This window comes from Brachyistius frenatus, unplaced genomic scaffold, assembly GCF_029030835.1.
Source record: "Brachyistius frenatus isolate BFR_SWC_R1_liver_20210118 unplaced genomic scaffold, ASM2903083v1 Contig_7, whole genome shotgun sequence".
NCBI classification, from domain to species: Eukaryota; Metazoa; Chordata; class Actinopteri; family Embiotocidae; genus Brachyistius; species Brachyistius frenatus.
Genome location: NW_027210606.1, coordinates 4,127,659 through 4,148,529, shown reverse-complemented (window position 1 = coordinate 4,148,529; position 20,871 = coordinate 4,127,659). Strand labels below are relative to the sequence as shown.

The window sequence follows — 20,871 nt, the reverse complement described above, 5'->3', positions numbered from 1 at the left end:
TCTGCCATCGGTTCTCTGATTTTGGAAAAATTGACAAGTCACTTCAGCTGGTCTCATGTCCCTTCAGCTGGTCTCATGTCTCTTCAGCTAGTCTCATGTCCCTCCAGCTGGTGTCATGTCCCTTCAGCTGGTCTCATGTCCCTTCAGCTGGTGTCATGTCTCTTCAGCTAGTCTCATGTCCCTCCAGCTGGTCTCATGTCCCTCCAGCTGGTGTCATGTCCCTTCAGCTGGTCTCATGTCCCTTCAGCTGGTCTCGTGTCCCTCCAGCTGGTCTCGTGTCCCTTCAGCTGGTCTCGTGTCCCTTCACACGAGACCCTGAAACGGCGCCACAGGAGCTGCAGTTGGAACTGATTGATCTCCAACGTGACACCGTCTTCAAGGAGAAGTTCAACGCTCTTAAACTGGATGAGTTTTCTGCTTCATTAAAGCAGCCAAATGTCCAAACATCCAGAAGATGTCCCAGAGGATGCTGGTGTTGTTTGTCTCTACGTACGTGTGTGAACAGACTTTTAGTGTGACGAACACCAACAAAGCACCTCACAGATCCCAGTTGAGTGATGAACACCTCAGATCTGTTCTGAGAACACACAACAAAACTAACAGCAGACTTCGATGCTCTGGCGAAGAAGGTGATCAACAACACTGTTCCCACTAAAAGTGAATGTAAGTATTAACACTGTAATGCCTTTTTTTATGTTTATGTTTGATATGTATGCATCTGGTCCTGACCCGGCCCGTCTGTCAAATTTTAAAAGTCAATGTGGCCCCTGAGCCAAAAAGTTTGCCCGCCCCTGGCCATCGTTCACTCAGCAAATCCCCCTCAGATCAGAGTCGTGGTAGTTTCAAAATAAAATGTACTTTAAACGATGACAAAGAAGAGGTTTGATGTCTCAAGAATCTTTTACTGACATGTGAATTTGAACTTCATTGTGATAAATTACAATAACATTAATGTTTTTGAAGAACAAAGCAAATTCGACATCCGCTACTTTGAGAGCCGAGAAGCGAAGAAAGAGAGACACCGGTGGTATTTTCAGGAGGGCTGTAGCAGAGCTGACACGGTGCCGCTCCTCTTGTCCTTGTTGTGAGAATGAAACCTCCTGGCTGCCGCTCTCTGGTTCCTCTGGGCCTCCGTCACGCCGTCTGCAGCTTCTGGTTTCAGCACTGCGGCGTCCGTCTCGGACTGCAGTCCCGCTTGCTCTTCCTCAGCGCTCTGAGCGGGCATCTCTCTCAGCCACTGCTGGTAGTAACCACGGAAACCATCTATGTGGACCAGGTAGTTGTTTCTGGACTTGTACTGGGGTTTAGAGAGCGGAGGAGAGAAAGAGGGGAGCGGAGTGAAAGGAGCAACATGGAAAATATGAATCTTATTTAGAGCACAACTGATGTACCAGCCGATGTAAACCCGTGGAAGAGATATCGGTGTTGGCATTACGTTGGCTGATATGACGGTTTTTTTTACATAAAAAAAGATTAAAGGCTGAATTAAAAACTGTTCTATTTGTGTGTTGTTTTTTATAGATATTTACAATTATTAAATTCCCAGTGAAGTTCATTGTTTCAGTGTGATGATGTAAAACTGTAAAATAACCTGCCTCCATCACACATCTGTCTCAAGAGTCCAAATTATTTAATAACCACAGGTGAGGGATCATTGCAAAAAAAAAAATGTTTATATATACTGTACATAGAGTATATATGAAGAAAATATTGGCCGCCATCCCTCGTCTTTCTAAATTGAGTGTCCCTTGATAACGGCCATCAGCAATCAAATGTTTGCAGCCCATCAAGTCACAAGTTGAAACCAAAAGGCAGTCATGTGATTTTTGTTTACTCTTGTTCAGAGAGAGAGCGAGAAAGAGAGAGGCTAAAAAAAAAAGGCTGAAAGGTCCACTCATAAGCTTTGGGACACATTTTTAAAATGTATTTGTAACCCCTTCTTTTCTTTTCCTGAAGTTATTGTGCCCTGAAGATTACACGTGAATCTGCACACACTCTAGTTATGATAAGAATCGATATCTAACCCTCACCACAGACATTCATCCAGTCTCATGGCCACCCTCAGGTGAGTACAGACTGGGTGGAGACTCTTGTGCCATCGTGTCTTTACCTGGTTGTAGTTGGGAGGGTATTGTGCAGCAAACTCCAGCTGTCTGATGATCACCTCATTTGGCCACACTTCCATGTCACTCATGCTTTTCAGAAGTGTTTTGAGGTAGACGTAATCCAGCCTCCGACTTGCTCGGCCAATCAGAGCAGAGAACACATGAGCGTTGGGCCTCAATCCAGCCTCCTGAGGATAACACACAGAGGCAGGCATGTAAAGATAACAGGAAGCTGGCAAATTCCTCTGTCTGTCATCTAATTGTTCTGCAGCTCCTATTGCAAATACTAATGATATGACTGTAGTGTCTGTTATGGTTCATGTAATAGTGCAGACAGCAGGATCATTCTGTTGGTCATTAAGTTTTCTGTGTTTACAATACAAATGTGTTTCAGAAAAACTACCTGTGACAGAATTCAGGCTTATTTTCTGTCCTTAATAACATAAATAAACATCTGTTCTGACATGTAGGACGCGTGTTTCATCACCTCGATGTCTTTCAGCAGCTGCAGGCCGTCCTTCTGCCGCTCACAGGCTAACGCAAGGCATCCAAATGTCTGTACATCCACATTGACGTTGCGCTGACGCATCACACTCAGCACAGCCTGCAAAGACAAAGAAGAGAGTAAAACGGAACCTGCACACACGCACACACACACACACACACACACACACACACACACACACTTAAAGTGCTCATGTAGGTTATAAAAAACCCTTCAGCTGGATCTATGCAGTGGTGCAGGTAGGTTTGTTTTACTTTGCCCAGGTTTTGAATTTGGTCTCTAAAATATCTGTTTCTGTTCTTGCTCTGTATGGAGAGATCCTATCTGCAAGGTAGGATGTTATTAAAGCCAAGTAAGAAATAAAGAGTGTATCTGTGTGTGTGTGTGTGTGTGTGTGTGTGTGTGTGTGTGTGTGTGTGTGTGTGTGTGTGTGTGTGTGTGTGTGTGTGTGTGTGTGTACCTTTGCCCCCTCCAGGTCACCAACTCTGGCTGCTCTGCGAATCACAGAGTTAAAGAATGCGACGTCAAGCTTCACCCGATGCTGCTTGGCGACCTTTAACAGCATCTGCAGAGACTGGTAGCTCGGCTCCATGATGTCGGCCAGCAGGGTCACAGTTCTGAGGTCTGGACTCAGTTCGTTGGCCGCCATCTTGTCCAGGACTCCTTTCGCTCCACCGATGAGGGCGAGCCTGTCGAATGCTCTGTCTGCAGCGCAGAGAGAAATCACAGCACCTCTTTTCCCCTCAAAAAGGTCCAGTAGGTTCGGGGCGGTGGAATCAGCTACTAATTCAGCAGGTATTGAGATGTTTCCATTTTGTCTGACTGGTATTAACTGGGTAGAGTCTGTTCTGCTGTTGGCCTCCTCCTCTGCGTGTCTGCTGTCCCGCTGACTGCCGCTGTGTGGATCAGGCTGGACAAACAGCTGCCTCTCCAGAAGGTCGACGTCGATCACTTCCTTGAGCCTCGTGCCTTTCTGACTCTTGAAGTCGGTTCTTAGCAGAACGCCGGCAGCCAGGATAGGATCACCGAGCCCACAGTCCCTGGCAAGTCTCAGCAGCAGGTTATAGTTCTTTGAGTCTGGATGAAGCCCAGAGCGCAGCATCTGGCGCCACACCTAAAATAAACATGAAGAGTTAAGGCACCTATAGAGTGATAACAATATCAAAAGTTTGCTGCAGGTTTGACTGTGGCAGATGGAGACCTGGTTGCAATCTGTGTCATACTGTACAAAACTATAACTACACTGATGCACTGGAAACCTTAAAGGAGGAGATTGTAAAGCTTTTTGAGACCAAAAGAAAGCAACATGAGTTTGTTTGTTAGGAGGAGCGTTATGCTCGTTTGACAATATATTCTGGATCGTTTCGTGTTATTTATTTTTTTTTTATAATAGTTGGATTGTAAATGTGGATTGTTGCTACACTGACAACCGAAACATTTTCTATTTACTCTTAAATAGGACTTTCATGATCATGGCATTTTAGTTAACGACTAACTGTCAAACAAATATTTACTATTAACAATTTAATTGTCTTTTTCTGGTCATTTTATGCCACTATCATCCTGATTGTAGTTTAATAATTATACACCTTCTGAGGAAGAAGAGTTATAAATTGGCACTGAACACTGAAACTTAGATTTAAAATCACATTTGTGGTTTGCCTTTTCAGCTGCGTCAACAAATGTTGCAAATCACGGATATGATACAAACTTAAATATACAAAAGACGATTGCTGAAAATTACAAAGAAATTAGTGGCAATGAATGGGTAGCCAGTTTGCCCGGATGAAACTGTGTTTGAGACGGTCTTTCAAAGTTCGGTGAACTGTGGGTGGTGGGGCCATAGATGGTTTCTTAAATTTGTGGAAATAGCACCATAAACCTTCACCTTTCTGCCCCTCCAAGTTACCGGCCTCTCCCATTTCATTTGGTTTAAAACCAAAATGTGTGGAGGTGTTTTGCTTCGCAACTGAATTTACGATGTTTATGTCAATAGATGCTCACAGAAATATGGTCGGTCAAATAGTAGAACTTAAGTGACTCGAGATAAACAGGTGGTGGACGATGTGCCAATAAAAAATAGCAGATGGGGGACATGCCTCTAAAATTGGGTATCTACCTGTAACGCCATCCTGAATCCTGTTTCTTTGTCCTTCAAGCAGCCCATCAGCAGGTAGTGAAACGTCTCCTGAGTCACAGCGTGTCCATTCTGCAGCATCTCCTACAAACACACACAAACCATATGATTAGACAAACCACAGTTCGGTGAACAAACCTCCCTTAAACTCGTGCAGATGTGGGAATGCGTCGTACCCTGAGCGTGTGAACACAGGCCTGAAGGTGATTGGTCATGGCGTGAGTCTTGAGAAGAGCGTGATACGTGATGGTGCTGAGGGCGTGGTTCTTGCGACGGAGCTCTTGCTCCAACTTCAGTGCCTGATGAAGACCGGCTTGTTTTGAGGGCGACACGGCGCAGGCGTTGAACAGCGCAGTGTAGGTCGCATCTGTGGCATGAAGACCTCGCTTCTTCATCTGGAAGGAACGCACGATAAGTAGTGAGAAGGTCTGTGGTCGCAAGTTCAGGTCTGTCTGTGAGCTGCGACTTAAATCTGGACTGTTACTGAAATATGGATACTGATACTGATTTGACTGGATTTCCCTTCTATGGGAAACTGATGTGATCAACTGGTTCATCATTTCGGATCTTTGCAGAGTTAAAGTAAAATAAGTATTAATTAAGCACCAATGATATGAGCTTTTTAAATGATCTGATCAGATGAGCAAATGAGCATGTCCATTTCATTACCCTCCATTTTGGTTTGTTATTGTTCTACTTGCGCGCGAGCAATGTAATTACTATAGCAACCAATGTAATTACTATAGCAACCAATGTCTTTAATACGTTTCGATAGCAGACAACATCCTGCCAGTTGCAGAAGCCATGCAGTAACGTACGGTGCTAGTCGGTGTAGTTTGTGCTTCTGATGAATTGTATTGTATAATGAGAGGTGTTTCTATGTCGTCTCTTGTCCTGAACATTCTTGGTTAGGACATATTATATATAATATTAGAGACATTTATCAATAGAGCACAGCCTCCAAAATGACCCCCAAAAAAAGTTGCATCACCTCTTTAAAATATTCAACCTTGAACAGTATGACCTTCATAAAGGCAGTATGTATTGCAGGACTATTGTAGGAGACTGCGTTATTCCTTAAGCATGGCGTATTTAAGAAACTGCCAACTGATTAAACGCATGCAAGTCAGATATCCTTACGTCATTGTAGAGTTGGAAGGCCTTTTTGAGTTGTCCAGCTCGACCACAGCCTCCTACCAGCACCGAGTAGTTGTACTCCTCCGGCTGCAGCCTCTCTCCCTGCAGCATGTCTCTGCTGAACAGGTCCAAAGCCTCTTGCAGCTGAAAGGACAACACACGGCCATGAGCACACCAAGAAAGAAAACAGGAGCGAGAAGAAAACAGCCCAACAGCGCGAACCTTGTTCTCTCTGATCAGCTTCTTGCACTGTAAGAAGTACCAGTACGGTGTATTACTCCTCCCGGGCCTCCTGCGGGCTTGACCCGGACCCTCTTCTCCTTCCTCCTCCCCGGCGTCGTCCTCCCGGTGTCGCAGGTCCTTGAGGTCCGGGCTGCTTTTCCAGAACAACCTCCTGGAGGCTATGTCGGCGGACAGCGAGCCGAAGTTCTCCCGGTGAGGTACGACCGATCTGGGGTCCGGAGGGTCCGCGTCCCCTCTGGAGGAGTCGGACAGGGACGCAGAGCCTGTCGTCAGTCCCGCGGGCGGCTGCCAGGGACTCGGCGTGAGGAGCCTAGACGACCGGGGTCGGGACAAATCCTGTCCCCCCGTCAGGGACAGCGTTTTTGGTGACTTCTTAGCCGTTGCTGATAGGGACAACCTGGCAACGAGGACAGACCATTTCCTCCCGTTTCGCACGCACGAACAGGCGACGGACGGAAACATATTGGGCGGGTTTCTCTTACTAATTAAAAGCTAAATGAACGTGTCGCATTCTTCTTCTACTTGGCAGCAAACTAAACCGTTGGTCAAACGTACATGGCTGACTGTGTCGCTCCTCGCACGTCGAGTTCAACCACGATGTTTCAACCACACCAACTACTCCAGACCTAAATAGTAGATGTAAAGCTGTCATTATAAAGCGCCTTGTTTTGGTGTTTTGTGTCCTCGGGCAGAATTAACAAAAACACGAACCAGGTTAAAAGTTATCATTATTTATTACTGGGTCACATTAATAGTTTAAAAAGCTTCATCTACTTAAATTAAGCTGTCGTACTTCGATCCACTTCATCGGTGATAGATTAGTGCGCCTGCGCAGAAAAGACTTCCCATATCTCGACATCGCCCCCAACTGGTCTTTTTTTTTTTTTTTTTTTTTTTTTTTTCTGGGGTGAAATAATAAGCAAGAGATAAAAACAAAACAAAAAGTATCTGAAGACTGATCTGTTTCATTTTCTAACAAACTGTCAGACTTCTGGGATACATGTTGTAATAACAGTAATGTGTGTGTGTGTGTGTGTCTGATATCATCCAGCTCATTGTACCCTCAAAACATTCAGAAATGATTTTACTCATTGATTTGTTTGTCACTTTCACTTAAATCTCTAATGTCAGTTTACAAGCTGTTTAAAGTGTCTACTTACATTAATTAATGGTCAGCCAAGCTAATGCGATACTACACTAACAGTGGGTTACTGCTTCATATTTGTTATAAAATATTTTTAAAATGATTGTTTCATGAATGGAAAAATGGTCTACAGACAAAAATGTTGAATAACTTAAGAGTTTATTGTGACATCATTTGATTCATGGCCTCAGGTACAAAGTTTTAGTACAAATACATCCAATAACTTATTATTTTGGCACTTACTTTCCAAGTAACAGAGTGGTGTAATACATGATTTGTGATCGAGAGGCTGCAATTGAGGTCCCAGTTGCACTACATGTCAAATATCCTGGAACAATAAATTAATAGAGCCCGAAAGAGTAAAATCCCCTTTGAGGTCCATTATTACTGTGTAATGTAAATGTAGACAATCATGGTTGATGGTTGTTGATGCAACACAAAGATGACAGTTTATTTATTCATTTTATTTCCTGCAGGAAAAAAAAAGCTGAGCACCTGAGCTGCTGAGCACCAATCAAACTGAAGCTTTCGGGTGATGTCACAACGGTGATAAATGTGGTGGTTGAGCCACGTGGCTCTGAAACAATGTTATTCGATCCAGCAGCGTTGGTGGGATATTTCTGATGACTGAAGGCAGATCTTCATGTTGTAACGGATAGATGACCACGCTGAGAGCCGGGCGCGCCGCTGAAAATCTAACCGAGAGAAAAGAGAGGTGAAATGTTTGAGCTGTCACTCCCTGCTTCAAACACACAGTCACAATCACTGACCTTTCCAGCAGAGCTTTCTGCAGTGTCCGACAAGCCACCAAGGTGCCGCCCATGAACATGTGGCACATGAGCACATGGCAGCATCGCTCCATGAAGGCTTCTGTGGCCGAGGGGTCAAAGGTGCCGCTGCGTGAGATGAGGCAGACGCGCTGCAGATGAGAGCAGCAGGACAGAGCCTCAAAGAACGACGTATTGGCATTCAGGTAGGGCTGCTCTAACCTAAAGAAACAAACACACAATGTTCACTGAATAAAGACAACATGCTGAACAAAAACGTGAACTTGTTTCAGGAATTTGAATCAGAATAACTGGTGTAATACACTTTAAATTGTAGTAAGCTTAGGACAAAAAAAACAACCTGATATAATAAATACAATATAGAGAGGATTACAGCAGCTCTTTTAATTCTTAGTTAAAAAAAGAAAAAGAAAATCTATATTACTGATATACAAAGAGAGTTATTGTAGGATTTAGTGGTTCAGCTCTGAGAAAACTTGATATTACAATTCACTAATGAAATAATAAATTTAAAAAAGACAATAATAACAAATGTTTTGATTGAAAACAGGATAATATTGATTGTATCTAATAGTCCGTGGTGATTCCTGCACTAAATGAAGGGTACATAAAGTAATTTTCTAACCTGAGTTCCAGCAGCTGTGTGCAGTGCTTCAGTGTTTCCAGCAAGGCAGGGGTGTAGTTCATGGTCTTCAGGGATCCCAGATTGCCGAGGGACAACACTCTGAGGTCTCTGCAATGCCTGGCCAGCTGTACCAGTCCTGTCCCCCTGAGGACCCCGGGAAGTCCAGCCAGAGTCAGACGACGCAATCGAGGCAAAGCCTCGAGAGCTGCTAAGTGCGCGTCGCCGACCCCTCGCGCCCAAGCACACATTCCACGAGGCTCCACGCTGGCACGAGTGCAAGACTCAAGCCGAGGCAGCGCAGAAGCAAAACCTGGACCAATGAGCTCGAAGGTCTCTAAAACACGGCAGCCGGCTAGGAGCAGAGCGAGCCCTGAGGTGCTGTCCTCTGACGGAGAAGACGCCGAGTCAGGCGTGTAATTCTGGAGCCCCACACGGGGCACTTTCTTTAACCCTCGGAACAGCGGAGAGGGAGGCGTGTTGTGTGCCGAGATGTGATCCGTGTTTAAGCCATCTGACAGAGCGCAGGCCGGCAGAGTGAGGGAGCGCAGGTGACTCAGTTTGGCCAAGCTGGCACACAGGTGTGTTCCCCCATCCAGCCCAGGAGAGTTTTCATGATGGTAATGTGTGTGCATAAGGTTGAGGTGCGCAATGTTGGAACAGCCATCTGCCAGCTGGCTCATCGTCCCAGCGACCAGGTGATCATCCACACTACTGCACACCGCGTGGTTGATCCCGCTGAGGTTCAGGCTGGTCAGCTGAGTGCTGTCCCTGACCCCTCCGTCCAGCAGCGACTGGAACACCTGGGGCCACAACGCCGGGCAGCGGCTAAAGCTCAGGTGCTTGGGGCTGTTCCCGTCCAGAGCTCGTCTGAGTGACAGAGAATCCAGCCAGGAGCGAGGCAGCTGCAGGGCCACCAGGTCACCTCGCTGACCCAAACTCTGAGCTAGCGAGGAAGCAGCGGGCCAGTGAGCCGGGTTCGGGCCAGGAATCGATACGAGGAAAACACGGAGACGCTTCGGAACGTGAACGCTGAACACGGCCAGGTAGAGAAGGAGCAAGGTCTGGTTTACCTGAAGACATTGATACACAATGGATATTACAGACACATGTAATATAGGTTTCATAGACAGTACAGAACAGATGCTGTAACAAACTCACCTCTCCTGGAGCCAGCCTGGCAGTGAACTCCTCTAGCTGCTGGTAATGTGGCACACTGCTCTGACCAACCATCAGCTGACAGCTAACACCGACACCCTCACTGGTCACATCCGGGATGTCAAACTGCAGCATCAGCCTGCAGTACAAAGACACAGAGACACACACTGAGCGCAGTATCAGTAAAAAATGGCAATATTCTGACTTGGTGACGTAACATTACTGCAGAAATACCCTGAAATATTGTGATATTTTACAGCCACATTGCCCTCCTGATGCACAACGTTTAGTTGAGAAGTGCCACTAGTGTAGTGTTGGTAAACTCTACCAGTTGACCAAAAGCATCGAGGGGCTGTGCACACCTGGCATTATCAATCCGTCGCAGTGTGATCGGATCACAAGTGGCGAGCTTTAAGCCGTCTGTTCCCATGTGGCACTATCGTGCGTCTCGAGTGACCGCTTGTGATCGGATATCCCTTCCCAGCTTTGTACGCAACACCACAAAACTATGCGAGTAAATAAGCACAAGAACACGACGTGAAACACGAGGAGAGTGAGTTGAAGCAACAGGGATCAAAAGGAGAACCATCTTTGCTCTTTGTGTTACATATTTATGACGTATTTCACGTTTGTACATGTCTGAACACTCAGGTTTGAGAGATAGCTGGAATCTGGTCTGATGCAATCACTTGTCAATTAGCGTAAAAAAAACATGTACAAGTTTGTTCCTTCGTGCAAATAGTAATGTGCTCTGATGTGAGTGGTACATTCAGACTGACTAAACTCTGGTTTAATATTTTGCACAGTTGCCAACTTTATAATTTGCAGGACAAGTGCGACATCTGATCCTGAAACATTGCAGAAGCAGGTAAAGCATTGAACCTTTGGACTTTTGGCCAAAGTGGTGTCATTGCTCTCAGGATGTTGATAACTCAACAGATATTTTTTTTAATGCGCTCCATACTTTGGTTTATGACTTTGGATTGTTTATGGACACTACACAGGGTCAAAATGCCAAATAGGGGTAATTCTGGAGACCGATCTCATAAATCTGACACATTCTTACTTGCGGAGTTGGGCGCAGCGCGGCACGACACCGTAACTCGGCGTCAGCAGCGTCTGTCTGAGCTCTGACAGCCGGCTCAGCGAATCCACCGCTTTTGAACTGAGCTGAGAAGAGTTGAAATCTGCCGTCACATCAAAAGCAAGCGATGTGAGCAGAGAGAAGGAGGAGAGGAGACGGGACAGACGGAGGGAAGTGAGGTGGCAGCCGGTGACATCGAGGCACGTCACCCCTCTGCAGCGTGCGAGATGCTCCATGGTAGAACCAGACAGCCAGTAGCAGCCGTTCAGGCTGAGAGACTGCACCTGATTGGCCAGCTGCATCAGGGTATACTGAATCGATGAATCGCCAGCCTGCCGGGAAGAAAAGACACATTTCCTTTAATGTTTTCATCTGTTTAAAAACAACACATTTCCTACCGTGTTTTTTAAATACATGGAAAGAGTTCCACGATCTTCAATCAAAAAAAAAAAAAAAAAAATCCTAAAACATGCTTTACCAGATACTCCTCAGACAGGCTGACGTTTGTGAGCAGGGTCTTGTCATGGCACAGTGTGTGCAACTTGTGGCAGACGTTTGCCACGTTCATCAGCAGGTCACACACTGGAACATGGCGGAGGATGCACAGCAGGATCTCATCGGACAAATCCGACATCCCCACGCAGGTAGAAGACATGGCGTCCTCGTCGCGTACAGCCTGAGACAGACAATCAACGGTGTCACAGTTGTGCGCTTTGCAACCATCTGTGCATTCACTCAGCATTTGGAAAAAAAATCACCAAGCTATCTAGTAGCAATTTCTAATTGTTGGTGTTTTGTCATTAAGGTCCTGGAAATAGAAAGATTCCTGTTGTGTTCAGCAGGCACGATTGTTTCTGTTCTTTCTGTCAGGTACTGAGACACCTGAGAGAAAGGCCCCAACGGGTTTCTCTAACTAACACCCTCTCCGACTGCCTTGTCCTGAACACTGTGGTCCCATCGGTAAGTGTTTCAGCTCCTCTCTTGTTCTCCATATATACAAAAGAGGCCAAATACAACAGAAAAGATCTGTCACTTATAAAGAAAAATGCTAACAGCCATTCCTACGATCAGCATATCGGCCGCCTTGCTATCTGGTCTGATGGCCGAGTTTTTTGTTTTTACCTTGATGTCAGTATTACCAAGGCGCTGAGTTTGCCAGTAGGCAGCATAAGGCCCCTCTTCAAGCCTGTTGTTATGAAAAGGCAGGAAGTGATCAGTCCTTTGGAATATTCAGGGACAATCAATGACAATAAATGTACCTTTCAGACCAATGCAGACTACATTCACAAAAAGGCTAATTGAGGAGGTTCAAATGCCAGCAAAAGCACACACAATGATCTGCTGCACCTCTCACCTGTTTAACCTAAGTGAGAGGTTAGTTACAGGAACAAGGTGCTCAACCAGGCCAGCAAGATCATCGGAAATTGCAACTCAAGGACAAGTGTGCAAGTGTGCAAGAATTAATTAGTGCTGTGGCTTTTATGAACAGACATATTAAATACCTCTGCCCCAATAACCCATGAACACTGCTGACAATCTACTTGATGTATTTCTATGTATTTTAACTCCTCTTTACTGTCTGGTTGCTTTACACAGCAAATGTCAACTTAATGGACAATTATGTTGTAATTATCTTCTGAATTTTTCAGGATTTGGCAAAAACAAGGCGTCGCTTTATTGCTATTTTTTTTTCATGATTTCACGATTCATTTACTAACTGTAACTGAAGCATTATTTATTGCAAACTCCACCAATAGCAGTGCAGCAAAGGTACTAAGACGTGATAACATGAGCTACGATGCTACAGGTTATACTGCTAAATTAAAAAAACAAAACAAAAAAAACCGCTGTTTTTAAAAGATTTAACATCAACAATCAGTTTTTACAACAAGCGAAAACACCTGTGTGGCTTCAACTAATGTGCGTTCAGTTAACTTGGAGAAAAGAAAACACCAAAAAGAAAGAAAAAGAAAGAAACGGTCATTGAGCCGACCCAACTCGGCTGAGATGGTTGACCGAACATTGGGCGGAACCTCGTCTCAACCTGAGGTAAGTTCACCGGCACCGCCAACAAACTGTAACCGCGTGTGCTTGAGGTTTGTCAGTCCGCCCACCTGTTCAATCTGCCGGTCCATGTCCTCCGATGTCACACTCGTGTTCAGCGGGATTTTAGACGTTCATCCACCCCAACAGCAATTCATCTTCCCGTGAGCCTGCTCGTTACGCCGAACCACGTCTAACCGTTGGCTGAACGGATCGTATTTCCTGCTGCACGCGTCGGAAGTCTTTCAGCGACGGACATACTTCCTGTCGGTCCGAGTTTAAAAAAAAAAAAAAAAAGTAGTTAGCACGTTTTTAAACGACACCAAAAAAAATAAAAACACAGGAGATATTATATTATTTTATTTATAAATCACAGTAAAGAGCTGGAGGGATTTATGCGTAGTAGTAAAGTAATGTTTCCAGTAGTTACGAATTTGATTTGGGTGGTATTTACTTGAACAAATACAGTGGTATTGCATTTTGTTTCATTTTGTGAATATGTATGTAGTAGTCTGTATTGTTTACGTATTCTGACAGAAAAATGTACAAATCGGCATTTAGCACACCAGCAAAGAGCTACAAACTACATTTGTAGTTTTGCAATACACTATTATCATCCTATCTTGATTAAAATGTAAAATCCATTTTTTTTAAATAGCCTAAATATTTTTCTATATGTGGAGATATTTGTTAAAGAATTAATATATTTATCAAACTAATAAAGACTTGATATAGTGGTGATGACGGAAAAAGTTTTACATTTATCAAATGTTCATAAAACCTGGATTAAATCCATTAGAGAAATAAACTGACCAGTGTATAACACAAGTGTTATAACAAATTGTATCAAAGTTTACTAACAGGGGAAGCTGTATTGTAAAAGAATATCTATAGTATATTACCAAACAGTGTGTCATTCAAAACATTGATAATTGTAAACTTTCATTAGTGGAGTTGAGTCAGTGTGATCTGTTGTTTTAAGATTTACAATCAGACTGGATATCCAATGTACTGTAACTAATCCTTTCTTTAAAAAAAAAAAGTTTTATTAATGCTAATGAATAATTAGTAAGGCTAATGAATAATTGATTCTCAAATTAAATTAAATTAGTTGTCCACATGATGGCACTATAAAAAGTTTTATTGAAGTGATACTCCACCTAAAATCTGTCTGTAGAGTTCAATCATTCCTGACCTAAAGGCTTGAGGTGGCTGTAAAGAGCTCATACCTTTACTCCTTATAGCAGTCAGGTTGAATTTTGCCAATTAATGCTTTCCAACATTGACATGTGGTCAGATATCAATTAAACCATCGTAAAACCAACTAAAGAGACTCACTGGTGAATTAGTGGAGTGCTTGTAGTTCAATGACGTGGTTGAATCTTTGCAGTTGATATTTAAATGCACCATTTGATTCATCCTTTGCATTTTGCAGTGCTGTGCATTTCTGGTCTTTGTATGGTCTTGCCTTGTTGACAGCAGCGTTTGACCCAGCATGATAGTCAAAGCACAGGCGTTGGTATAAACAATGGCTCCATTCTATTCAAATATCCCAGCAAGTCAGAACAAAAGTGAGCAGGCAGCAACACAAACTAAAATGGAAGTCAGTCAAAAATATAATTTACATGTCAAAGCTCCTTACATGGAGGAGGCCTACAGATAGTGTTGCATGTTAAAAAAAAAAAAGAAAACAAAAAAGAAATAAACTTGACATTAATGGTCCTGCTTTTAAATTTCAGTGTAAAACATCAAGTGTCCAGCCTCCATTAAACCGAGTACAGTTAGATGCAACATGATTTGAGGGTAATGAAAAACAAGTTTTGGGATTTAGGTGGCAAAATAAATGAAGACCAAGTAGTTAGACTGGAGTCTCAGACATGTGCGCTTTTATTGGGTTGTTGTGTACACCAGAGGCTTGAAGCCCCGCACAAACCTTCATACACCTCAATACAAGGTAATAGCTTTGTCTTTTGCATGATGACTAAAACAAACTCGACCAAGTATCGTTTAAGGCTGAAAGTACAAAAACAAAACAAGGTTTCAGATTACATAATTTACATATTAAGCAATACTACAGATCTGTTAGGCAGCGAGCCCATCAGAGAATAAACCTTCATAGAGGCAAATAAGGTGGTGAACAAAGACATCTGGAATGACCTACACAAACACGACAATGGACATCATGTTCCTCACACATTCACACCGCCTGGGACACTCTGTACTTCCTGCAGAGTTTCTCCCCATCAGGGGGCATGGTGCCATAGCCAAAGTGATGAGGGGAAATGGGAAGAGGTGTTGTGGGCTCAGCATACACCAGTGTGGTGGTGTAGGCATGTATACAGAGCCAGTCGTTTGGGTTTGTAGCAGTGTGTGTTTTGGGGTGGGGACCGACAGTCTGTTTAGAAGCACTTCCTGTGGACAATGCTGGGGCCAGACTCATCGTACTCCTGCTTGCTGATCCACATCTGCTGGAAGGTGGACAGGGAAGCCAGGATGGAGCCGCCGATCCATACAGAGTACTTCCTCTCTGGGGGAGCAATGATCTGCAGGGGGCAAGATGAAAAGGTCATCAATACTGAGGCCAATCTACATTTATTGGCAGACGCACAAAAAGCATGCAAATACTTCCCCAGTTAAGATAATGGGATGCTATAGGACAAGCAGTAGAAACTTAATACTGCAATAAACATGTTTGTCCACCGAGAGGCAGCAGAGGTAAAGCTCTTTCTGGAACACATTTGCATCAGTGCCATCAGTGCCTGGAGGGGGTGGGGGGGGAAAGAGAGCGAAGCGTTTTACCTTAATCTTCATGGTGGTGGGTGCCAGGGCAGTGATTTCCTTCTGCATACGGTCAGCAATGCCTGGGTACATGGTGGTACCTCCGGACAGCACAGTGTTGGCGTACAGGTCCTTACGGATGTCCACGTCACACTTCATGATGCTGTTAAATGTAGTTTCGTGGATACCGCAAGACTCCATACCTGTGAAAAAGTGTAAAGTTAAAAGTTAAAGCCATGTCAGCTAATCGAGAGCAGATTTCACCCTCACAGTTTTGATGGTTTCACTGATGTAACTTACCAAGGAAAGAGGGCTGGAAGAGAGCCTCAGGGCAACGGAACCTCTCATTTCCGATGGTGATGACCTGTCCGTCAGGCAGCTCGTAGCTCTTCTCCAGGGATGAAGAGGAGGCTGCAGTTCCCATTTCTTGCTCAAAGTCCAGTGCAACGTAGCACAGCTTCTCCTTAATGTCACGCACAATCTCACGCTCAGCTGTTGGATGAGAAGGAGATATTTTTATTGTCCATTTTACCGGTTTCCCTGCAGCTTCAAACAGCAGCTTGTTTGGAAGTCACTGTGCTCACCTGTGGTGGTGAAGCTGTAACCCCTCTCAGTCAGGATTTTCATGAGGTAGTCTGTCAGGTCCCTGCCAGCCAGGTCCAACCTGAGGATGGCGTGGGGCAGAGCGTAGCCCTCGTAGATGGGCACTGTGTGAGTCACACCATCACCGGAGTCCATGACGATACCAGTGGTACGACCGGAGGCGTACAGGGACAACACAGCCTGGATGGCCACATACATGGCGGGGGTGTTGAAGGTCTCAAACATGATCTGGAGGAGAGAGAGAGATGACAGATGAGTCAGTGGGTCAAAGTGACCTAAAGTATGCTAGCATGGGTTAGTACAGTCATAAGGCAAAACGGCACCACACTAAAACCAGTCATTAAATATAAACTTTAGTTTTGTTACATTCACTGTACAACCTGCTACCATTATCTGTTGCATGCATGCAGACACCAGTGTAGTTAAATGCTTGTCATCTAGTTTACTAAATTTAATTTAAAAAAACAAAAAAGAAACAGCAGTGACCATGCTGCAGCTAGTCATTCCTGACACATCACTGTGCAGAGAGATAGAAACCTGAAGCATCCGCAGAGATGAAAAGATCAGCTCAAGGCAGAGGAAACCTGGATGTTCAAGGAGCAGGAGGAAATGGACAGATTGAGGAGGAGGAGGAGGAGAAGGGCCTTAGCAGCAACACAGTTTCCTGTTTGTGAGCCCTACAGGTGTGCCAAGTAGGTCTCCTGACTTAGGAGGAGGGGAGAATTGTTCAGAGCATCAGCCCTCGTTTACCTGGGTCATCTTTTCCCTGTTGGCCTTGGGGTTGAGGGGGGCCTCTGTGAGCAGGACTGGGTGCTCCTCAGGGGCAACTCGCAGCTCATTGTAGAAGGTGTGATGCCAGATCTTCTCCATGTCATCCCAGTTGGTCACGATACCGTGCTCAATGGGGTACTTGAGGGTCAGGATACCCCTTTTGCTCTGTGCCTCATCACCAACATAGCTGTCTTTCTGGCCCATACCAACCATTACTCCCTAGGAAGGCAGAGAGGAGTGTGATTACAAATTTAAATCAAAACTACTCAAAATTGTGTGCTAACCCGAGTGTACGATTTATATAGCATTATGGAGAAACCATACCTGATGCCTGGGGCGTCCAACAATGGAGGGGAACACGGCACGTGGAGCATCATCTCCTGCAAAGCCAGCTTTGCACATACCGGATCCGTTGTCCACAACCAGGGCGGCGATTTCGTCTTCCATTTTCTGTACAGAAAGGGAGGGGGACGCATGTTTAAAACCGTCAACGGTGTGCGTGTACATCTGGCAAACATCAACTGGGTTAAAGCCCTGTCATTATAGACACCGGACGCTGGATGTCGCAGTGGCGCAGGTTGCAGTCCAAATCCAGAGCTGAGAAAACAAAGGCAGTTTCTCCCTCGGTCTGGCCATGGCCATATAAGGCAAAAGTGAGAGCAGCTTAGAGACGGCGGACAGACCGGCCCGGAAGCCGCTCCGCGTGTCGTTAAACCTCAATAGACAGACAGACAGCCACTCCCTTCACCGGGATCATCGCAGTTGCACTAACCACACGCACGCCGCCAACATAGACCACCAAGACGGGTTTTCACAGTCAAAGTGAATGAACTTCCATCATCCCTGTCATCAGGTGTTAAAGAGACAACTTCTGACGTTCACAAGCTGGAACTTCATGATGTCAATCGACTTCATGAGCTGTAACGTCACGGCGACATTTTCAGTACTTTAACCCAGTCTGCCTGCAATTTCAGTAAATTCCTTTAACTTTTAAAAAACCCGGTCTAATCTGCAGTTATCTGTCCGTGCGTGAAACCGGAGACAGCGGAGCCGCAGACCATGTCGAAGCGGATGATTACATGTAAGCGAGAAGGTCAAGCTTTTTTTTTTTTTTTTTTTTTTTTTAAACGCAGTCTGATTTGTTACATGCATGAAGTGCTGACAGCACGGAGCAGCAGGGTTATTTCACACCAACGACATGTCAACACCTTCCCGCGAAACGTCACTGACAAGCATATCCCTCAAACTGCACACAACATTTACACCGTGCATTTCTAATGGGCGCCTGCACTTGAGAGGAAAACCTCACATTATAACTTCAGCAGCGGGATAAAACATGTCTGCTGGCTAAAATATAAAGTGCACAAATATAGAATCAATGCATTTAAATACGTGGCAAAAAAAAAAAAACTTGCATCTTCATTCGGCGGTTGTCTTACCTGTGTTAGGGAGGGTTATCGGCTTACGAGGACTGTGACTGAGAGCTACACTCCGGTAGGGTTTAGTGTCTGAACCTGACTGCAATGGAGGCCGAGAAATTGCAGGGTTTTATCGGAGCTCGTGCTGCATCCCCTTTCCATAAAAGGAGAACTTTCCGCACGGCGCCCTCTGATTGGTTGTGCCGTATCCACTGGGTGTGGCGCATGCAGATAACCGCGCTGCACTCTGGCATAACAGGGGGGGGGGGTACAAGCAGCACTGAAACTAACCTATATATTTTCAAACTTATCAATATGCAATAAAACTTATATGTACATTTATTTTATCTCGTCATTATTATCACAATTGCTGTGAATGTGATGATGGTAAACAAACATGATGCACAAGTGGGCAACACATCTTATAGCTAATGCTGCAAAACACAGCATGGGTCTGAAGTATAAAACAAGCTGAAACATGTGCTTTTATGAATTTAGTATTGTCACACAGGGCAGGAGTAAATGTTAATGTAATTCAGTCAACATTATGATAGTTTCAGTCCTTGGCATCCCCCACATTGGGTAGGGGCCCTTTACATATCCTGACTACTGCGCTATCTTTGTGCATTGGAAAACAAAGACAGTTACATAGACATAACTCATTGAATTCAAATGTAGAGGGAATGCAGCAGAGCTGGATTGCACCAATGCTTTTGTAGTGAAGCAAAACTTTCTCACTGATACTGGTTAGAGGTGCCAGCCAGGACACGGGGTGCTAACAACCTCAGGGTCACTGACAGCCGCCTGCCCTGGCATACTAGTCACTCTCTCTCTCTCTCTCTCTCACACACACACACACACACACACACACACACACACACACACACACACACACACACACACACACACACACACACACACACACACACACACACACACACACACACACACACATGCAGAGCAGGGTGACAGCGATACATGTGATGAAGCTGAAGTATGCTTACGGCAAACACTCAGGAGACTGTAAATCTCTTATCTCTCATCACCTCCCTGGTGATGTGTAGGCTTGTTTTATCTTGCTTGCCTTAATGACACATAATTAACAGTTCTGTAATATCCAGAACATATCCATATTTGGTGTCAGTGAAACTGAGGCCTGCAATTAATTTATTATTCAGGGTCATGACTCACTCTGCATGCACACACCTGTCCCAGGTATTCATCCACCTTAAATTTGTATGCCTCTCTAAACTGAAACGCTTCTTTATTTTCATGATGGAAATCCTCATGCAAAGCTCATCTTATTAGTTGACCAGAGGCTAAGTGGGTGGGTGGGTCGGGGTGCTGTTTTAACTCAATAAGGGCACCGGACAAAGACTCATAAACTTACAGTAGGAATTCTCACTGGCTCTACGTGTTCCTAATAAGGATATATGGGAGCCGGCTCACCGAAAGGGACAGGAAGTTGGTTTTTACTGGGCCTCACTTTAGCAGATGCATGCAGGAAGTGACCACACAGACCTGCAAGTGAACACACACACACACACACACACACACACACACACACACACACACACACACACACACACACACACACACACACACACACACACACACACACACACACACACACACACGCCCACGTATCATCAGGTTGTGATGAGGAGCAGCTTAAGACAGAGGGAGGATGAATGAGCTGATCAGGGAATTGGCTTTTCAGACGACCGGCATTATCCTGCTCCAGACAGACATTAAACGCACGCACGCACGCACGCACGCACGCACGCACGCACGCACGCACGCACGCACGCACGCACGCACGCACGCACACACACACACACACACACACACACACACACACACACACACACACACACACACACCAAGTATAGACCCAGGGCAGGACAACCATCCCTTTAAGAGTTCCTTTGGATGACGTCCATATAAGGAGATATTGGAGCAAGTCACATGGGGGGAAGAATGCACTGCTCTGGTCATGTGACCAGTCTGAGGAAATGAATGAATCTCCCTTTTTAAGGCTGTGTATGTTTAAGTGTGTGTGTCTGTATGCCTGTGAAAGTGTGCCACTATTCACTGTGATTTCTGCTGTCTTCATCTGATTTATGTGTAAAATATTTGTGGCAACATTTATGTTTGTCTTTTGTTATACTTTGTCCTCAACCCTTAACTTCTCCCTGACAGAAATGTCTCCACGCTTCCTCTGGACACTCATGTCATTCTTTCAACCATTTCAAAACTCAGCAGCGTGCCTGACTCACGCATGCATTATAACACACACATATACGCGCTCCCTCCCTTCATTACTCACTTACAC

The 20,871-nt window shown here is 44.9% G+C and overlaps 3 protein-coding genes across 3 annotated transcripts; all 3 read right to left on the bottom strand.

The window, feature by feature from the left end:
• Positions 1-881: 881 nt before the first annotated feature.
• Positions 882-6,876, bottom strand: ptcd1 (pentatricopeptide repeat domain 1). The gene is made up of 8 exons (XM_069689673.1): positions 6,107-6,876; positions 5,888-6,028; positions 4,924-5,142; positions 4,730-4,831; positions 3,071-3,724; positions 2,593-2,709; positions 2,111-2,293; positions 882-1,297 (listed from the first exon to the last, which is right to left on the bottom strand). The coding sequence occupies exons 1-8, from the start codon at positions 6,587-6,589 to the stop codon at positions 1,034-1,036; spliced, it is 2,163 nt and encodes a 720-aa protein (XP_069545774.1). The 5' UTR covers positions 6,590-6,876; the 3' UTR covers positions 882-1,033.
• An 838-nt stretch (positions 6,877-7,714) lies between these two features.
• On the bottom strand, positions 7,715-13,142 carry fbxl18 (F-box and leucine-rich repeat protein 18). Its single transcript, XM_069689669.1, has 7 exons — positions 13,038-13,142; positions 11,402-11,599; positions 10,906-11,255; positions 9,843-9,978; positions 8,685-9,754; positions 8,042-8,260; positions 7,715-7,966 (listed from the first exon to the last, which is right to left on the bottom strand). Exons 1-7 carry the CDS (start codon positions 13,056-13,058, stop codon positions 7,810-7,812), a joined length of 2,151 nt encoding a protein of 716 aa, XP_069545770.1. The 5' UTR covers positions 13,059-13,142; the 3' UTR covers positions 7,715-7,809.
• Positions 13,143-14,835: 1,693 nt separating this feature from the next.
• actb1 (actin, beta 1) lies at positions 14,836-18,665 on the bottom strand. Its single transcript, XM_069689668.1, has 7 exons — positions 18,558-18,665; positions 17,443-17,568; positions 17,098-17,337; positions 16,329-16,575; positions 16,045-16,236; positions 15,766-15,947; positions 14,836-15,509 (listed from the first exon to the last, which is right to left on the bottom strand). Exons 2-7 carry the CDS (start codon positions 17,563-17,565, stop codon positions 15,366-15,368), a joined length of 1,128 nt encoding a protein of 375 aa, XP_069545769.1. The 5' UTR covers positions 17,566-17,568; positions 18,558-18,665; the 3' UTR covers positions 14,836-15,365.
• Positions 18,666-20,871: the final 2,206 nt, after the last annotated feature.